Genomic DNA, 19,525 nt, shown 5'->3' on the forward strand with positions numbered 1-19,525 from the left:
TTCCTTGAATCATCAGGATTCCATTTCGAAAAAACGATGTATTTTTGAAGCTATCCACAAATCGACCAATTTTATGGAATCTTCATAAGAAGTGAACAGCTGCTTAGACTGGTCACGACTCGTATGTCGGAATAAGTAATCATTAGAAGGTCTATGGAGTCTGTTTTCGAAGTATGTTTTCACTAGTTTTGCAACACGTGGTCTAGCGTTGTCATGCTGAAGAACAACATTGTTGTGTCTTTGTTTGTAATCCGTCCGATTTTTGGACAGTTCTCGGCACAGACGTTTCGATTGTAGTCACTAGCGATCTCCATTGACGGCTTCATCGAGTAATGTTATCGAGAACCCCCTTTGTCTTCGGTGTTGGATTGGAGCAAGGGCACCATAACTTTCACATAATATTTAAGCAATTAAAGTAAAACAATAAAACCTCCCGTGAATGCGATTTTCTCGGTACAAAATCAGACATTTTCAATGCACCGAAAGTTGTTTGTTCACTTTTCAACAAAATGACCATATTAAAAAGTGAGTTAAAAACCTTCAACAAAAAGCTGGTTACAAATATATCTGATGCGATTAATACACAGTAACGCCATGTGTTGTAAATCCTTTAAAATTAAGTTATAGGACTGATATTTATCCCACACTTATCCGGATTGTACATTGATGTAAGTACAACTGACCAGTAGTAACAAATTAACTTTATAAATTAAGATTGTACTAAGTGTATCTAAGATATAAAATCTAATCTCTTCTATTTTTTGAAATTGAAAAACGAAAAAACGTTTTATGTTACGAGCTACTGGTTGATACTTACCATTTGGTAAAATCTCTTCTCTGATCGTATATCTGTTATCGCCTTTGGGTTCAAGTCTTTTGTTGTTGATGTTCCACAAGATGCCAATTGGTTTTTCACCTTTGGCCTCGCACTGTAAAACAGCTGGGTCTCCACGTCTTGAGGTTTGATTGCGGAATTTAACTTCAAATTGTGGTGGAGCTGAACAGAACACCATCAACATGAATTGGCGAATTATAAGTGGAGAATTATGGTTTAGGAAAACACTGATATTTCTATCGAACTTAGGCAATTAATACTTACCCTGAACGCTGATGAGAATGACAGCTGATAATCCAGAGCCAATACCGTTAACAGCTTCGCATAAGTAATATCCTTCGTTTGTTTTTTGGATGTTATTGATCATTAAAGTACCATCTTCAACTTTTACATCGGGATTATTTGGTTTAAAATCTTTGTAATCGCCTGGCGATACCCCTGGAGAGAAAAAACATACACGTAAGCGGAAATCCTGCATCTTGTACTGTAGACTTACCAGTAGCCCTTTTCCATGTAACAACAGGCTTGGGGAAACCGTCGGCTTTACATTCAACAGCTGCATCAGAACCCTGAGCAAAAGCTTTGTCAGTTGGTTCCAAAATCCACCTTGGTGGTACTAAAATCGAACAGAGCGTTGTAGATTTTACTGATCAAAAATCCCAATTGATTCACAAGCATGCATGGTGAGTACACAAATTTTGAAGATATCGTGGGACACACTGTATTGCGGAAGCTGTCATGACATTCACTTGTGAAGTGAAAAACATTTTTAGTTAAAAAGGAAACGTCATGATTGTATTGCAATACAATGAAAAGTTAAACAATGTGAAATAGTTATCGTATATAAAAGATAATTTAATAATTAACAATTGTAATCAAAAAATAAATAAAAATTCACACTAATTCAATAGAAAACTTAAATTAAATTATCCTTCGTATATGAATTGTTAATATTTGATAATTAATAGTCCCACGAAAAGCATGCATGATTTAGGGGGGTATTCTAGTCTAGAAATTTAAAAGAATCGATTTTTTTTGTAGTATTTTGTAAACTTAGCCCTGTAAAAATATACCTTTACGGATTTAAATTATTTTTGAGTGATTAGCTGGTTTTTTTTCGAGACATCTCAAGTTCTACTGAATCGATTTAATTGACATTTAGCGTGAGCCTTCCTTATGCATTATTCTATATATATAACGTAAAACCGTAAGAAAACTTGGAATTTTACTATTTTAAAAACATTCAGAAATACAAAAAAGCCTCATTTTTCGGAACAACCGTAATTTGATAGCAATACTTCTCTAGATTTTTCTTTTGTTTTAAGATTATTAGGAAGGTTGAAATCGTGTCCACGAGGGCGCGTCATTTTTAAGACCCCCCACTTTATCAGCTTTTTTGGATTTTTAATTTTAAAATTTTTTTTTCATTCATGTACGTAAATGTTGAAAAATAGATGGTAGACGTTTTTTTGTTTATTTCACTTGAATCACTTCTAGACAAGAATACCTTCTTAAATCCAAAGTTATTTGGAATGATGAAAAGGCCTTAGTAATGATATTTAAAATAACAAAGAGATGTATTCATTTTATGTTAATATGGAGTCTTAGGGATATTTCTTATTTTTGTTCATAACAATAAAAAATAAATATTATTACTAAGGTTCGGTTATTATGAATTTAAATCTACTTGAAAAACACAAAATATCTAAAAAAAACTTTAAACAAATGAATCAACAAAGATGGCATGCATTTAGTGAACAACAACAAAAATAAACTAAACAAAATGAGTGCTGGGATTGTGGATAAAGGGACACCCTAACAGTCTCAGTCCGGGGAAGGTGCTGACAGGAGGTTTGCGGGTAAGGCTCAGTGACTGAGAGAAGAGTCGTTATATTCAGTCTGTTAACACTCAGTGCAATAGTCCATAGTCAAACTTGTGCTGTAAGACCGGAAGTATTATCAGAATTTTTTTGCTGGCCGATTCGAGAGCTTCGTCTCCATCCAGAGCGTTAATCAGAGTGATTAGCCACGTTAACTGGGAATGCCAAGATGCAGAGAGAGATCAAGTGGTAGAGAAAGAGAGAGAGAGAGAGAGACAGAGAGTAACAATCACCGTGAACGTTTAGGGTTGCGGAATGTTCTGCCACGCCCGCCGCATTGCTCACGTGACAAGTATAGTTTCCGGCGTTGTCTTCACTGACTGCGTCGATCAGAAGCATACTGGCCTTCTGGCCCACTTTCATAGTGTTGACGTTGGTGCTCAAACCGAGAGGAGCACCGTTAAAGATCCACGTTATACTCAGAGGCGTATCGCCCTCGGATACCAGGCAGGTGACCTGGGTGGTATGACCTAAGTAAATAGGCGTTTCGCCGAAGTTGAACGGTGCTACGTGGGGAACAACTAAAAAGAAAGGAAACGGGAGTTAGAGGGACGCCGAGTTTCGCATTATCCGATCAGCAATGACTCAATCAACCAACGAAAAGGTACCGTTCACGCGAAGATAGGCCGAGTGTTCGGTGGTTCCTGCCGAATTCTTAGCCGTGCAGGTATAGGCGCCGCTATGAAGATGCGTCACGTCCTCGATAGTGATTTGGCTCACGCGTTGGCTAGTTCGAGTGATCTTGAGGTTAACGTTTGAACCTACTGTCGTCTCATTGAATTTCCATTGAATATCGACGGGTAAATCTCCTTTGTTCACCATACAGAAAAGCGAGACCAAGTCGCCGGAATTCACGGGGTCTTCACCGAAATCAAATGGAGTTATCTGCGGTGGTACTAGAATCCAAAAAAGGACCAAAAAGTCATGATATTTGGGTCTCATACCAATTAAAAATTTATAATATTAATATTATACATAAGTTTTAATAAAAACTGAGCTGACATTGGTTGTAGTTTTTCCGTCATTGACCACAAAATCTTCATTATTTTTAATATCCATTAGGAGTATGAATCAAATTTGAAGGCTTCTAATGATATAACTTATATATCACGATCACTGTTTGTGATAAGTGTTGTATTTTGTTTATGCAAAGAAAAAGGTTTTTGAAAGTGTTTATCGAGTTATATTGGAAATTTACGGGAATTCGTTGTTCATCAAGATTTAAGCAATTTACCATAAAATCTTTATTATTTCTAATACGCGTTAAGATTATGAATTAATTTTGAAGGATTTGAATGGTGTAGTTTCTATATTACAATTACCACTAGTGAGAAGTGTTATTTTTCCTTATTTTACAAAGAAAAAAAATTGTTGAAAGTCTTGATTAAGTTCTATTGGAAACTTATTCGATTAAACTTATCCATTCTATAAAAATGTGTGAATATTGTTTCGTTATTGGATGTTTTAAAAGTTAGATCGATAGAGTTGACGAAGAATATTCGTTTGAATTGAGAGCCTAATTATGAAGGACACAAGAGCTTTTGTTAGATTAAGGTAGAAAATTGCTTTGGAATTTGCGATTGAACCAGTGTTATATTCTATCTGATCACTTCACTTATATTTTTTTATAAGGGAGGGTTGATGTTGAACTGCAACTTGTGGACCGGGTATGTGAACAACCTGTTGTTCAGTCACTGATGTCAAATCACTATGAAACGATTGAGTACTAGGTCCAAATGGAACCTATTTGGATGAATGACAATGCTAACAAGCAGCATTTCCGCATATGGAATCACGCTAATCCACATAAGTTTCACCAAATGGTAAAAACTTGGGTTAGCAGCGTCTGTGTTCTGTATTTTCTCATACCGTCCATGGTGAGTAAGACAGAACGACTATAACTGATTTCTTCTGGATTAAATTGAACGATATGTGGTTGGACGCCCTGCATCAACAATTTCACGGTTATCTCCTGTAAAGATATTGTGAAGTTATTACTATCATAGTTGGATTTGACCCGTCTAGACTTGTATGTTGTATCAACCGATATGCTTATATAATCTTTTAAAAATATTGTTAATATCTAACATTTTGCAATAATGAAACCTCATATATAAGAGGTCAATTGAAAAGTCCTCAGCTTGACGCATATTTTTAGTTAGCCCTAACCCTCAATAGATGCGTGTATAAATTTGACAGCTATCGAATCATTAATCTGTGCATTATAGCATTTTGAGTAAAGCAATTTTTGTTATTGTGAAAAAAAAATGGATAAAAAGGAATATCGCGTTTTGATAAAATATTGCTTTTTGAAGAGAAAAAATACAGTCAAAGCAAAACTTGGCTTGATGCATCAAGGATTGGTATGCTAAGTTTAGACGTGGTGAAATGAGCACCAAAGACAGTGAACGCTGTGGACGCCCAAAAGAGGTTGTTACCGACGAAAACATTGACGAATATTTGGGTATGAGAAGACACTGTGCAAAGTGGGTGCCGCGCGAGCTCACTTATGACCAAAAACAACGACGAGTTGATGATTCAGAGTAGTGTTTGAAGATGATCGAGCGTAGTAAATCCGAGTTTTTGCGCCGATATGTGGTAATGGATGAAACATGGCTCCATCATTTCGCTCCAAAGTCCAATTGACAGTCATCCGAGTGGACTGCACACTATGAACCCGTTCCAAAGCGTGGGAAAACGCAACAGTCGGCTGGAAAGGTTATGGCGTCTGTATTTTGGGATGCGCATGGAATAATTTTCATTGACTACCTTGAAAAGGGAAGGATCATCAATAGCGACTATTACATAGCGTTATTGGATCGTTTGAAGGACGAAATCGTGGAAAAACGGCCGTATTTGAAGAAAACGAAAGTGCTGCTTCACCAAGATAATGCACCGTGTCACAAGTCAGTGAAAACGATGGCAAAAATCCATGAATTGGGCTTCGAATTGCTTCCTCGTCCACCCTATTCTCCAGATCTGGCCCCCAGCGACTATTTCCTGTTCTCAGACCTCAAAAGAATGCTCGCTGGGAAGAAATTCTCGCCGAATGAAGAGGTGATGAAACTGAGGCCTATTTTGAAGCTACAAATTCTACTACAAAAATGGTATCGAAAAGTTGGGGTTCGCTATAATCAGTGCATCACCCTTGAAGGGAATTATAGTGAATAAAAAAAAACTAATTTTGCCAAAAAAATGTGTTTTATTATGGTAGACCGGGGACTTTTCAATTGACCTGTTAAAGACATCCAATACTTTTTCGAACAGGTTTATAATATGCATAATTTTTCTGACGTTAAAGTGAAATATACTTTGTTATTAAAAATAGCACACTATAAACAATATAAACACAATAAAAAGTGTCTGAAAAAATCCTTCAAAATTAATTCACAGCACCATTAATTAAATGAAATCTTCTTCATCATTTATAATTAATAAATATTAAAATACCACAAAAAATATTGTTTGAATAATTTCTCAAGAACATAATAAAAACCGTAACATTGCATGTGTACGATATCGGGTGAACATTAACAAGGAATAAAAAGAAAAAAAACACGGACACAATCTACACCAATCTTGACCCATTTCTATTGTAATACCATTAACATGAAGTAGCGTTGAATGCTTGGAAAGCCCTGCCCCATTACTGGCCGTACAGGAATATTCTCCGCTATGATAATGGTTGAGATCTTCAATAGTTAACTGACTAATACGCTGACTGCTTCGGATTATTTTCATATTAAGCAAAGAATCGATTGTTACGCCGTTAAAAGTCCACTGAATGTCGATGGGTAGATCCCCTTTGTTTACAACACAGAAAATTGAGACCATCTCGCCAGAATTGATAGGTTCTTCACCAAAATCGAATGGAGTTACTTGAGGTGGTACTGTAAGGAAAGAACGACTCAATTTTTATGGGGATTCACTCAAAATAACATATTATATGCTCAGATTATCAGAATAAATTCACTATTCAATGGACACTCCCAGAAAGCCATAACAAAGGGAAAGTGTTACACCATGACGGGCAAATGGTAGAATTAATAGCAACAATAACAAGCAAATAAACAAAAAATTAACCATTCACTTGAAGTTCCGTGGTGTATGATGCTTCCCCAGCAGCATTTCGGACTTGGCAAGTATAATTTCCTGCTAGTTTATGAGATACCGACTCAATAGTTAAAAACGAGCTTCGTTTTCCGCCTTTATTAACAGATACTTCCTCGTAACTATCGATATATTTCTCGTTCAATTTCCAGGTTATGGTAAGTGGGAGATCACCATCGGTTACTAAACAATTCACCTGAGCGTAGGAGTCTTCATGGAGGGGATTGTCTTGAAAGAAGAAGGGAGATATTCGTGGTGGAACTAAAACAAAAAGAAACTTGAAGAAAATCGAAAGCGACAGGACGTGGGAGCAGGTATTGAACATGATAATATCAAACAAGGAAAAAAGTTGTTCTAAAACCAATAACCATTAACTTGAAGCTCGGTGGTGTATGATGCTTCACCAGCGGCATTTCTGACTTCACAACTGTAATTTCCTGCTAGCTTATACGATACTGATTCAATCGTCAACAGAGAGCTCCTCTTTCCTCCTTTAGAAACAGTGATTTCGTCATAGTTATCGACATATTTTCCGTTTAGTCTCCAGTTGATTCTTAAAGGAAGATCACCTTCAGTGACTAGACAATTAACCTGAGCGTAGGAATCCTCATGGAGTGGGTTATCTTGGAAGAAAAATGGTGATATCCGCGGCGGTACTAAAACAGAGGAAGTTCAGTGAAGAATTATGAATGTCAACTTTAATGGCAATAAATGTTTTTGACGGAAATATAAAATGAAGAAATATTCCTAGCTCTTGTGGCTCACTTTTATCTTCAGTCAAAAAAGTTATCCACGATAATGATTCATTAAACGACAATTAGAAATGATTTTCAAAAGCCTAGAAATTAAGAGGTTTGAAGAAGAGATCTCTAGAAATGAGGACATAGATTGAAATAATTAACCCAGAAGGTATTGTTTTCATGATAACGTCAAACCTGTTATATAACATGTCAATTGAAAAGTCCCGGGCCTGACACATAGATGGCGTTACTAGAATTAAATCCATATGTTTTTAGTTAGCTCTAACTCTCAAAAGATGAGTGTATAAATTTGACAACTGTCGGATCATTAGTTTGTGAATTATAGCATTTTGAGTGAACTTTTGTTATTGTGATAAAAAAGGAATTTCGCGAGTTGATAAAATATTGCTTTTTGAAGGGAAAAATACAGTTGAAGCAAAAACTTGGCTTGATGCCGAGTTTCCGGACACTGCCTCAGGAAAATCAACCATCAAGGATTGGTATGCTAAGTTTAGACGTGGTGAAATGAGCACCGAAGACGGTGAAAGCAGTGGAGGCCCACAAGAGGTTGTTATCGACGAAAACATTTAAAAAATCCACAAAATGATTTTGAATGACCGTAAATTGAAACTGAATGAAATAGCACACTTTCTACTCTCTAAAGATATCAACTGAACGTGTACTTCATATCATTCACGAATAATTGGGTATGAGAAAGCTCTATGCAAAGTGGGTGCCCCGCGAGCTCACTTTTGACCAAAAACAACGACGAGTTGCCGATTCGGAGCAACGTTTGAAGATGATCAAGCGTAATAAACCCGAGATTTTCCGTCGACATGTGACAATGGATGAAACAAGGCTCCATCATTTCACTCCGAAGTTCAATTGACAGTCATCCGAGTGGACTGCACACGATGGAAAATCGCCGAAAAAATGGCCGCATTTGAAGAAAAAGAACACATTCTGCTTCACCAAGACAATACTCCGTGTCACAAGTCAGTGAAAACGATGGCAAAAATCCATGAAATGGGCTTCGAATTGCTTTCTCATTCACTGTATTCTTCAGACCTGCCCCAGTGACTATTTTCTGTTCTCTGATCTCAAAACAATGCTCGCTGGGAAGAAATTTTCGTCGAATGAAGAGGTGATCGCCGAAACTGAGGCCTATTTTGAAGCAAGGGGCAAATCGTACTACAAAAATGGTATCGAAAAGTGTATCTCCCTTGAAGGGAATTATGTTGAATAAAAAAACTAATTTTGCCAAAAAAAAAAGGGTTACTATGGTAGGCCGGGGACTTTTCAAATGACCTGTTATACAACGACTTTATAACAATTGATATCTGCGTGGACGTGGGCTAAACAAAATTATTTTATCATAATAGTGAAAACAATTCAATTTTGAGCACTTGCCTTTGAAAAAGAAAACAATGGATTCTGGGGATTCTACAATTTTGTGATCAACTCCAAGATTTTGCATATTGTGATGAATTGTACAAGTATTTTTGATGCATGAATAAGGTACCACTTCAGAAATTACTAAATGGATTTATATTATAGTTGCAAATCATAGCAATATCCATGAGAGTGTCTGTAAGAACTCTGTAAGTGTTGAAAATGAAATATGTTTTTATCAGTACGTAAAACTATACAAGCAATGGATTTTACGAAACGAACTGCACCTACAGAAAAACATTGGAATAAAAGCAATTAATGGAGAACAATTTTAACAATGAAGTAGATCTTTGCATTGTTGGTATGACAATATTAGGGTATGGAGTACATTCCGATGCCTCATAAGCGCTAGATAGAGAAGCAAATATCTCCGAATGTAAAAAAAATGATAAAAGAAGCATTTTTGTCATAAGACCTGGTATTCATCAACCCCTCGTATTCTATTTTGACAGAAATGGTTTATTTCCGTCTAAGCTAATTAAGTTAAGTCAGTAATAACGGTAAATATAGTATGGATTGTTTAGGATATGGATATATTTTTGAAATATAAACTTAAGTTAACCATTCACTTGTAGTTCGGTGGTATAAGTTGATTGTCCTGCGACATTGCTGGCTTCACAGCTATAGTTTCCCGCTATAGCGTACGACACGGATTCTATAGCCAAAATGGAGCTTCGCTTGCCCATGGCAGTGATGGTGATTATATCAAAACCGTCAGTATATTGTCCGTTTAATTTCCAACTGATATCGATCGGTAAATCACCTTCCGATACCAAACAAGTGACTTGCGCGTATTGACCCTCGTACAGGGGGTTGTCTTCGAAGTAGAATGGTGTGATTCTTGGTGAAACTGAGAACAACGAAGATAGTATAGACAGATTACGAAAAAACAAAAAGTGATGGTGATGATACTAGAACAGTAAGACTTATAAAATAATTCTACCGTTGACTTTTAGATATGCCGACTGTCTGGAAACTCCAGCGGGGTTTTTCGCTGCGCAGACATACTCGCCGCTGTGATTTTCGTTGACGCTATCGATATTTAGTTGCATGATTCTCTTCCCGGTTCGTACGACATTAACATCTTCGACGAGACCGATGGATTTTCCTTTGAACGTCCATTTCAATCCCAGCGGTAAGTCGCCTTTGGTCACCACGCAAGACACGGATACCACGTCGCCACTATTAACCGGCTCCTCACCGAAATCGAACGGAATTATTTGGGGTGGTACTACAAAGGGATTGATAAGTGTTAGGCGGTTTCCGTTAATGAGAAAGCATGAGAAAAAAAACACTACAATGGCGTGTGTGTGTATAAAATAACCATTAACTTGAAGTTCCGAAGAGAACGAAGATGATCCGGCAGCGTTGGAGGCCCTGCACGTGTAATTTCCAGCGTGGGATGCCGTCACGGATTCGAACATTAAAATGGAGCTTCGTTTTCCTACTGGTATGGGCGTCAGTTCTAAACGGTCGTCAAAGTCTTCACCGTTTAGTTGCCAAGTTATCTGTAAGGGCAAGTCCCCCTCGGATACAAAACACTGAACTTGAACTGACTGACCAACGTAAACTGGTTCGTCTCCAAATTCGAAGGGTATAATTTGTGGTAATACTGGGGACAAAACAAAAAGTTAAGGTTCAAGGATCATGGTCAAGGACACAACTATCATTATGATGTCAATATTCGAACCGTTAATGGTCAGTTCCGCGGAATAACTCATCTTTCCCGCCTTGTTCTCGGCTAGACACGTGTAAGTTCCCACGTGTGAATAGGAAAGGGATTCAATAGATAAGCTGGAGCTTCTTTTTCCAACAGATGATATTGATACATATCCCGCGTTCTGGATCGATTTACCGTCATATTCCCAGTAAATTTTCACTGGCAAATCACCCTCTTTCACTGTACAAAACACCTCAAGAAATTCTCCTGCATTCAAAGGCACATCACCAAAATCAAAAGGAGAAACTTGTGGCGGAACTGCAAATAATGAATCGTAAGTTTTCTTTAATTTCAATTTTATTTTAAAAATTATAACATAACTAAGAACGTTTATTCGTAGAAAACTCGAAATCTGGTCTCCTCTATTTCATTAAGCGAAAGTTAGTTACATTATATAACAACTTTTTTCTCATACAAAATATTAGATTAGTTGATAGGTGATAAGGTTCTAACGAAAAATTAATACATAAGAATACTGAAAAACCATCCAACCGTTTACGTTTAACTCTGAAGAATAACGAGCTGTCCCAGCTGAGTTCTCAGCTATACACGTGTATGTTCCAACGTATCCATGATTAACAGACTCAATGGATAAAGTGGAGCCTCTTCGTCCAGCTGGTGATATACTAACTGCTTCTGATTCATTGATGATGTTATCATTAAGAGTCCAGTGGATATTAATTGGTAAGTCTCCTTCTTTTACCGTACAAATAACTTGGAAGAAATCTCCTTCACTCAAAGGCGAGTCACCAAAATCGAAAGGTACTATCTGTGGAGGTACTGTAAAAATATCATTCATCAATATAAAGCTTTTTGTTTTGGACTTGGCTGAGCTTTAACAGGTACTACTTTATTGCAATATCATAGCGTCTTGACATAACTTTTTCAGTGTTAAGGATAAAAATAATATCAGGAATACAGTGTAAATAAAATAAGGTTTATGTCCAACCGTTTACATTCAATTCCGACGAATAACTCGATTTCCCCGCATGATTCTCAGCCAAACAGGAATAGGTCCCAACGTGTGAGTGACTAAGAGACTCGATTGACAGCGTCGAACCTCTTCGGCCAAGCGGTGACATTGATATCTCTTCGGACTCATCCAGAAGTTTCCCGTTAAACATCCAGCGAATATTTAAAGGTAAATCTCCCTCTTTCACTGTACAAATTACCTGAAGAATCTCTCCAACATTTAGTGGGTTATCACCGAAATCGAATGGAGCTATTTGCGGAGAAACTGTAATAAAAATTGTTATGATTTTTACGAAATTTACGTGTTTAAATCAGTGTTTTACCAACGGGGTGGAAAATATTAGGAAGGAAAAGTGGTATTGTCATCCGAAAAATCTAAATTTGTATTGACGAACCGTTAATATGTAAAAACGAAGAGTAACTGGAATTTCCAGCCGAGTTCTGAGCGAGACATGTATAAATCCCCACGTGAGAATGAGCGATCGACTCGATGGATAACGTAGATCCTCTTCTTCCGGTGGCTGATATCGATATCTCGTCAGACTCATTCAACACTTTGTCGTTTAATGTCCAGTATATTTTAATAGGTAAGTCTCCTTCTTTCACAGTACAGGCTACTTGGAAGAATTCCCCCGCGTTCAGGGGAACCTCACCGAAATCGAATGGAGCTATTTGAGGAGGAACTGAAAAAATAACATCTAATATGTTTGTGTTTGTAATATACACGTTTCAAGTTTCAATGATGGATAGTGTCAGTCGATGTAAATTAAGTCAAATAAAATCCAAAAAAAGGTGAATATAAAAGTAATTTAAATAAATTTCACCGTTCACTTTTAGTTGTGATGAAAAACTGGCTTCTCCTGCGAAGTTTTCAGCGAAGCAGGTGTATAATCCAGCGTGGGAATGGGTCATCGATTCAATGGATAACGTAGATCCACGTCTTCCCAATGATGAAATGAATATATCAGATGAATCACGAGTCACTAAAGGATTGTCATTCAATGTCCAGTGAAATTTAATCGGTAGATCTCCCTCTTTGATGGTACAAATAACCTGGAGAGACTCTCCAGCATTAAATGGCAAATCTCCGAAATCAAAGGGTACAATTTGAGGTGGGACTAGAATAAGAATTGATTGGTTATATCGTTCAGTTAAAAAAAAAAAATAAAAAGGATAGGGAACAACATTCAAGCATCATATTTGTTTGATTCGCTAACCATTAACTCTAAGCTCCACGGTATATTTGGTTTTGCCTGCTTCGTTCTCAGCTAAGCAGCTGTATGAACCTGCATGCTTATGCGTTACGGACTCTATCATTAGCATTGATGCTCGTCGACCTGCTGGCGTTATGGAAACATCCATGGAACTATCAAGGGCGCGATTATTTAATACCCAATCGATTTTAATCGGTAAATCTCCTTCACGCACTGTACAGACGACCTGGAGAAAGTCTCCAGAATTCAATGGAGATTCTCCGAAATCAAAGGGAGCTATTTGTGGGGGAACTGAAATACCAACGTAAAGTAAACAAACTAAACCAAATTAAACAGAAACGAGAATATATGGAAAGCAAACCGTTCACTTAGTTCCACAGAGTAAGTATCTCGTCCTGCTGAGTTTTCTGCTGACTGACTCGATGGTCAAAATCGAAGCTCTTGGTCCAGCAAAAGAAATACGGATATGAATCGATCGTTTTGTTCCCGAATATCAAGTTAATTTTTAGAGGCAAATCGCCCTCTTTTACCGTACAGTATACTTGTAGAAATTCACCAGCGTTCAGAGGAGTTTCTCCAAAATCAAATGGTACTATCTGAGGTGCAATTATATAATAAGAAATATTCATTAAAAATATTTTAACGATTGAGGGAAAGGTACACGGATCAGGAGATAAACATATAAAAAAAAAGAAAATTAAAAAATATGTCGAACCATTCACTTTAAGCTCCGCAGAGTAAAGATCTCGTCCTGCTGAGTTTTCCGCTGTGCAGGCGTACAATCCGGCATACTGGTGACCGACGGATTCGATGGCTAAAATAGAACCCCTTCGTCCAGCAGGAGAAATACTTATATCTGGATATGATTCGATCGTTTTGTTCCCGAATATCCAGTTAATTTTCAGAGGCAAATCGCCCTCTTTTACCGTACAGTATACTTGTAGAAATTCACCAGCGTTCAGAGGAGTTTCTCCAAAATCAAATGGTACTATCTGAGGTGCAACTATATAATAAGAAATATTCATTAAAAATATTTTAACGATTGAGGGAAAGGTACACGGATCAGGAGATGAACATATAAAAAAAAAGAAAATTAAAAAATATGTCGAACCATTCACTTTAAGCTCCGCAGAGTAAAGATCTCGTCCTGCTGAGTTTTCTGCCGTGCAGATGTAGGATCCTGTATACCGATGACTGACTGACTCGATGGTCAAAATCGAAGCTCTTCGTCCAGCAAAAGAAATACTTATATCTGGATATGAATCGATCGTTTTGTTCCCGAATATCCAGTTAATTTTTAGAGGTAAATCGCCCTCTTTTACCGTACAGTATACTTGTAGAAATTCACCAGCGTTCAGAGGAGTTTCTCCAAAATCAAATGGTACTATCTGAGGTGCAACTATATAATAAGAAATATTCATTAAAAATATTTTAACGACTGAGGGAAAGGTACACGGATCAGGAGATGAACATATAAAAATAAAGAAAATTAAAAAATATGTCGAACCATTCACTTTAAGCTCCGCAGAGTAAAGATCTCGCCCTGCTAAGTTTTCCGCTTGGCAGGTATAAAATCCTGCATAGTCGTGTGTGATAGATTCGATGGTCAACACGGAACCGCGTCTACCAACAGAAGAAGTGCTGATATCAGGATAGGATTCAGCAGGGCCGTCCTTGAAGGTCCATATGATTTTCAGAGGTAGATCACCCTCTTTAACAGTGCAATATACTTGCAAGAATTCACCAGCGTTTAACGGCGTCTCACCAAAATCGAAAGGCACTATTTGTGGCGGAACTGTAGGACATGAAAATCTATTTTACTATTGTTTATACGATAATATTTGCTTGATCGAAAATAATTCACATCTCTCTCTTTCTCATAAATCACTGACAACTTGTACTCTTTATTTCAATGTTAAAGATAAAAAATATTAGAGTTGAAATGCTTTAAAATATCAAGGTAAAGGGAGATTTTATCGTACGACAACGCAATAAAACTAAACATTGGTTATAAAACAGTTTTCAATCATTTACAGAAGATTAGATACAGAAAAAGGTTCGATACTTGTATTCCACATGAACTAACAGTGAAAATTTCAATGAATCGAGCTTCCAATTATGAATCATTGGGTGGGATGAGAAAGGAGAAAGAAATTCTTCCATTAATTCGACTCTCTGCTGTCAATAACTACCCAATTGAAGCAGGGCGATTTAAAAAACCACCCGAATTGGTTAATAGGAGTCCGCACCTTGATCTGTGCGGCTACCATTTGTTCTCATCTCTATAAAATTGTTTTAGTGGTGTAAAACTGGTTTCAAAAAAGAACAACATTCGGTTTAGTTTCTCGTCCAAATACCGCAAGAGATTTATTGCGACGGAATCATGATTTTACTAAAAAAGTGGCAAGGTCATCGAACAAAGCGGCATATATACGAATATATGAGTAAATTCACTTTGAAATATACAAAAAACGAAGTTATCCTTTTCCCATCATCATTATAATTAGAATTAGTACTTAATGAAAGTACATCAAAAATCGAGGAAAGCCAATAGCAAGGTGAATATAGACTGTCTTGAATCAGTAAGGAAATTAAATGGAATAATAAAGTTTTCTGTATAATGTAAGAATGCCTAATACATTTTTTTATACCGGTGACAAGTAATTCCGCAGTAAAACTGGATATCCCTGCCATATTCGACGCTACGCAAGTGTAATTTCCAGCGTGAGCTTCTGTCAGACTATCGATGCTCAAAAAACTAGTCTTCCTGCCGAAGGCTCCCACGTTTATTCCATCGATATCTCCCACGGGATTCCCATTCAGCATCCAGGAAAATGTTACTGGAAGATCACCGTAAGCAAGATTGCAGTTTACAGTTGTAGATTGGCCCATTGATAATGGTTCGTCACCGTAAGTAAACGATTGCAATCTTGGAGCAACTGTACAAGAAAATGGAAATGATTTTACTGATACGTATTGACATCAATTTGTAGATTGTAGATGTAACACATGGACTGAAAAGTCCCGGGCCTAACACATAGATGGCGCTAGTTTTATTGCATTCCCGCCTTTTTCAGTTAGAACTAACCTTCAAAAGAGTGCTGTTAAAATTTCATCATATTCTACTCATAAGTTTGTGAGTTATTATGCCACTACTTTTGTTATTTTCAAAACAATGGATGAAAAAAAAATTGCGTGTTTTAATTTTACACTGCTTCTTGATGGGAAAAAATACTATTCAAGCGAAGCATTGGCTTGAAAAGTTTTATAAGAACTCCGCCCCATCAGAAACAACAATAAAACTTTGTTGGTTTTTGGTTTGCTGACTTCAAACGTGGTCGTAGAGACACCGATGATGTAGAAGGCAGTGCACGTCCAAATGAGCCACACCACCAACACCAGAAAACATAAAAATATCCACAAAATCTCGTGTTGAATGATCGAAAAGTGAAGTTGCGTGAGTTAGCTTAAATATATCAAAAAGAACGTGTTGGTTTTATATCGCATGACTATGAGAAAGCTCTGTTCAAAGTGGGTGCCGCTTTTGCTCACTGGTGACCAAAAACAAAAACGCGTTGATGATTCTGAGCAGTGTTTGGCCATGTTTAAACGTAATAAACATGATTTTTTGCATCGATATGTGACAATGGACAAATGGACAGCAATTGGTGAGGCTTATTTTGATGCAAAAGATAACGCTTTCTACAAAAGTAGTATTGAAATATTAGAACGGCGCTGGAATGATTGTGTGGCTCTTGATCGAGATTACGTTGATGAGTAAACTTGATGACTAAACTAAAAAAAAACGCGTTTTCTTTGTTACGCTCGGAACTTGTGCCATGTGTTACTCAACTCAATGTCAACTCAGCTCATGTGTTAGATTGATTCCAACACTGTGTTGCATTCTAAATTACAAGATACTAGCCATGTGACTAAAACAAGATGATATTGTTTACCAGGGAATTCATCGAATGTGTTGTTCTTCAAGCGTCTTTCACTATCGTTACTATTGTCGAGTTTCTACTTTAGTTTGTTCGTATTTGGGAGGAATTTTCAGGATATGTTAAAGAAAAATACACAAGAATATGCAGTCAACGCTATTTCTGTACCATTAACAAGCAATTCAGCAGTGTAACTGGATGTTCCCGCCAAGTTCGACGCTATACACGTATAGTTCCCTGCGTGAGCGTCCGTCAAACTGTCAACGCCTAACACCGACGTCTTTTTACCGAAGCTACCGACGTTAATACCGTCCACTTGATCCACAGGTCTACCGTTCAACATCCAGGAAAAATTGATCGGCAGATCTCCTTGAGCGAGGTTACAGTTGACCGTCGTAGATTCGCCCATGTAAATAGGCTCGTCACCGAAAGTGAACAACTGAAGCTTAGGCGCAACTATATTAAGAAGAATATAATACAAAAATAATTTTCAGTTTTCATATAATAAAGTCGTTGCATTCTCGATCACAATCATCTGAAAAATTGTCTACAATGATTACAATGAATGAACTGATTGTCATTTTAATAGGTTAATTGAATGGGCATGAAGTATTTTATGATAACCGAAACCTTGGTCAGTAACGACTACGTAGATTGTATTAGGGGTGATTTTCTGAATTTTAGGAAATAATCAGCTTGGTGAGGTTGAGTTTAGAAATGGGGGATGTACCCTTTACTGCTAGACGAGTCGTGTAGCTTGATAATCCTGCTTTATTGGTAGCCAAACATGTGTAGTTTCCTACGTGTTTTTTACCGACGCTATCGATACTGAGAATCGACAGTTTCTTCCCAACCGATGATACGGATATGTCATTAAACTTATTCACAGGTTCCCCGTTGAGCATCCAGGAAATATCAATGGGCATATCACCACTACCTACGAAGCATTGCACTGACACGGATTCACCTTCATAAGGGGCTTCTTCGCCAAAATCGAATGTTTGTATTTTGGGTAGAGCTATTAACAAATATAAAAAATATTGTGCAACGGTAAATAACTTGATTTTTGATATATTTATATTAATGATACTATAAAATCACTGAGGATAATAGGATAATGAGAATAATTTAATGGTGATGCTGCATTATAACTATGGTAATAACAAACAGATCATGTACCCTTAACAGCTAAGGGTGCAGTGTAACTGAAGAATCCTGCTCTGTTTGTTGCTATACACGTATAATTGCCAACGTGTCTCTTGCTCACGCCATCGATGCTGAGTATCGATATTTTCTTCCCGACGGATGATATAGTAATGTCGTCAAACTTATGTATAGGTTCTCCATTGAGCATCCAAGAAAAGTCTATTGGCATATCTCCACTGGCGACAAAACACTGAACAGACACCATTTCTCCTTCATGCGGTAGTTCCTCACCAAAATCAAATGGCTGTATTTTTGGTAAAGCTATTCGAAAACAGAAAAATCATCCACTCTTGTGATATAAAATATTGTCCAAGTTTGTTGCGGGATACTTTTTAATATATTATACGATATAAAATTTACGTATTCGCACTATTTACTAGAGGCTTGCATGTATTCTGGTCATATTTTTACTTTAAAAAAGCATTTATTGAGAAAAATTGGTATAATATATACTTATCAAAGTATTTTTCAACTTTTTGTCATCTTTCTGGCAAGATGGCGATACCGTGTTGAAGAAAAGAGGTTGTTCTGGCAGCGAGTCATTTGCGCTGTGTCCTTTACATTTAATGTAAGGTTTTACGCAACGTTGCTATGCAAGAATATGATTTGGCGCCTGTTACTCTTCCTATTTGCAATAATACGTGGTTCAACTTATTAAATTGACGTCGGTAGACATCTGCAGTAACAGTTTCATTCAGTTTTAGCAGCACGTAATGCATCCCATAGTGCTTATTTCACCATATGCACAGCAAGACGGTATGAATTAGTCCTCTGAACTAATGCATGCGCTTTTTTTGCCTAGCCAGCAAAGTTCGAAATTGCATTTTCAGTCACTTATTGTGGTAGTCATTTTTCTTCCTTCTGGATCTTTTCCATTCATATGTAATATACATGTAAGCACCTAATATATAGATAGATAAGATATATAAATGAAAATATTCCCGAATAATTGTCTTGGTCTATATCAGTGCAAATAAGAACAAAGATAACGATCTTTGGAACAATTTCACTATTTCAATAATAATTTAATACGTTTATCTTAAATGATTACAGTTGTTTTGTTTAAATACTTTTCCGTATAATAATGTTTTAGGAAACTTTGAATAAAATTTAATTCTAATATGTCAATTTATAATTTCCTTGTTTATAATATTTAAGGTTAATGTTAAGACGAATAAAAGAGTTGTTGAACTTGAACATTTTATTCTATCGGTTCATAGTTTATTGATCATTGATGTTATTTTTCAATAATTCTATTTGATGTATCGTGTTATTACTTTTATAAGGTGTACATTTTTTCTAGCTAGATACGTTGATAAAAAAGGATTTGGTTGAGGACGTTTTATCAAGTACAAGGATTTGCACAAAAGGGATTTTATGACAAAAATAAAGTGGGATTTGAGATCATGTACCCTTAACTACCAATGCTGCAGTATCACTAGATAATCCCGCTTT

General features: G+C 36.8%; 1 protein-coding gene across 41 annotated transcripts in view; it reads right to left on the reverse strand.

Moving 5' to 3' along the window:
- Positions 1-19,525, reverse strand: part of Dscam1 (Down syndrome cell adhesion molecule 1) — a 202,809-nt gene that overhangs the window by 20,546 nt on the left and 162,738 nt on the right. For 23 of the 41 annotated variants that reach the window (XM_076409797.1, XM_076409763.1, XM_076409777.1 and 20 more), the window contains exons 11-13: positions 1,332-1,451; positions 1,100-1,273; positions 818-997 (exon numbers count right to left, since the gene is read on the reverse strand). In XM_076409797.1, coding sequence (XP_076265912.1) covers positions 818-997; positions 1,100-1,273; positions 1,332-1,451 — 474 coding nt within the window. Of the gene's footprint in view, positions 1-817; positions 998-1,099; positions 1,274-1,331; positions 1,452-2,948; positions 3,237-6,798; positions 7,087-9,579; positions 9,868-10,341; positions 10,630-10,707; positions 10,996-11,229; positions 11,518-11,686; positions 11,975-15,574; positions 15,863-17,032; positions 17,321-17,594; positions 17,883-18,043; positions 18,332-19,525 lie in introns of all 41 variants that reach the window. The other 18 variants (XM_076409796.1, XM_076409767.1, XM_076409793.1 and 15 more) reach the window with 12 other exon arrangements.

This window comes from Rhynchophorus ferrugineus, unplaced genomic scaffold (genome assembly GCF_030347505.1).
Source record: "Rhynchophorus ferrugineus isolate W39M unplaced genomic scaffold, kcgeb_rfMv2 rfM7, whole genome shotgun sequence".
NCBI classification, from domain to species: Eukaryota; Metazoa; Arthropoda; class Insecta; order Coleoptera; family Curculionidae; genus Rhynchophorus; species Rhynchophorus ferrugineus.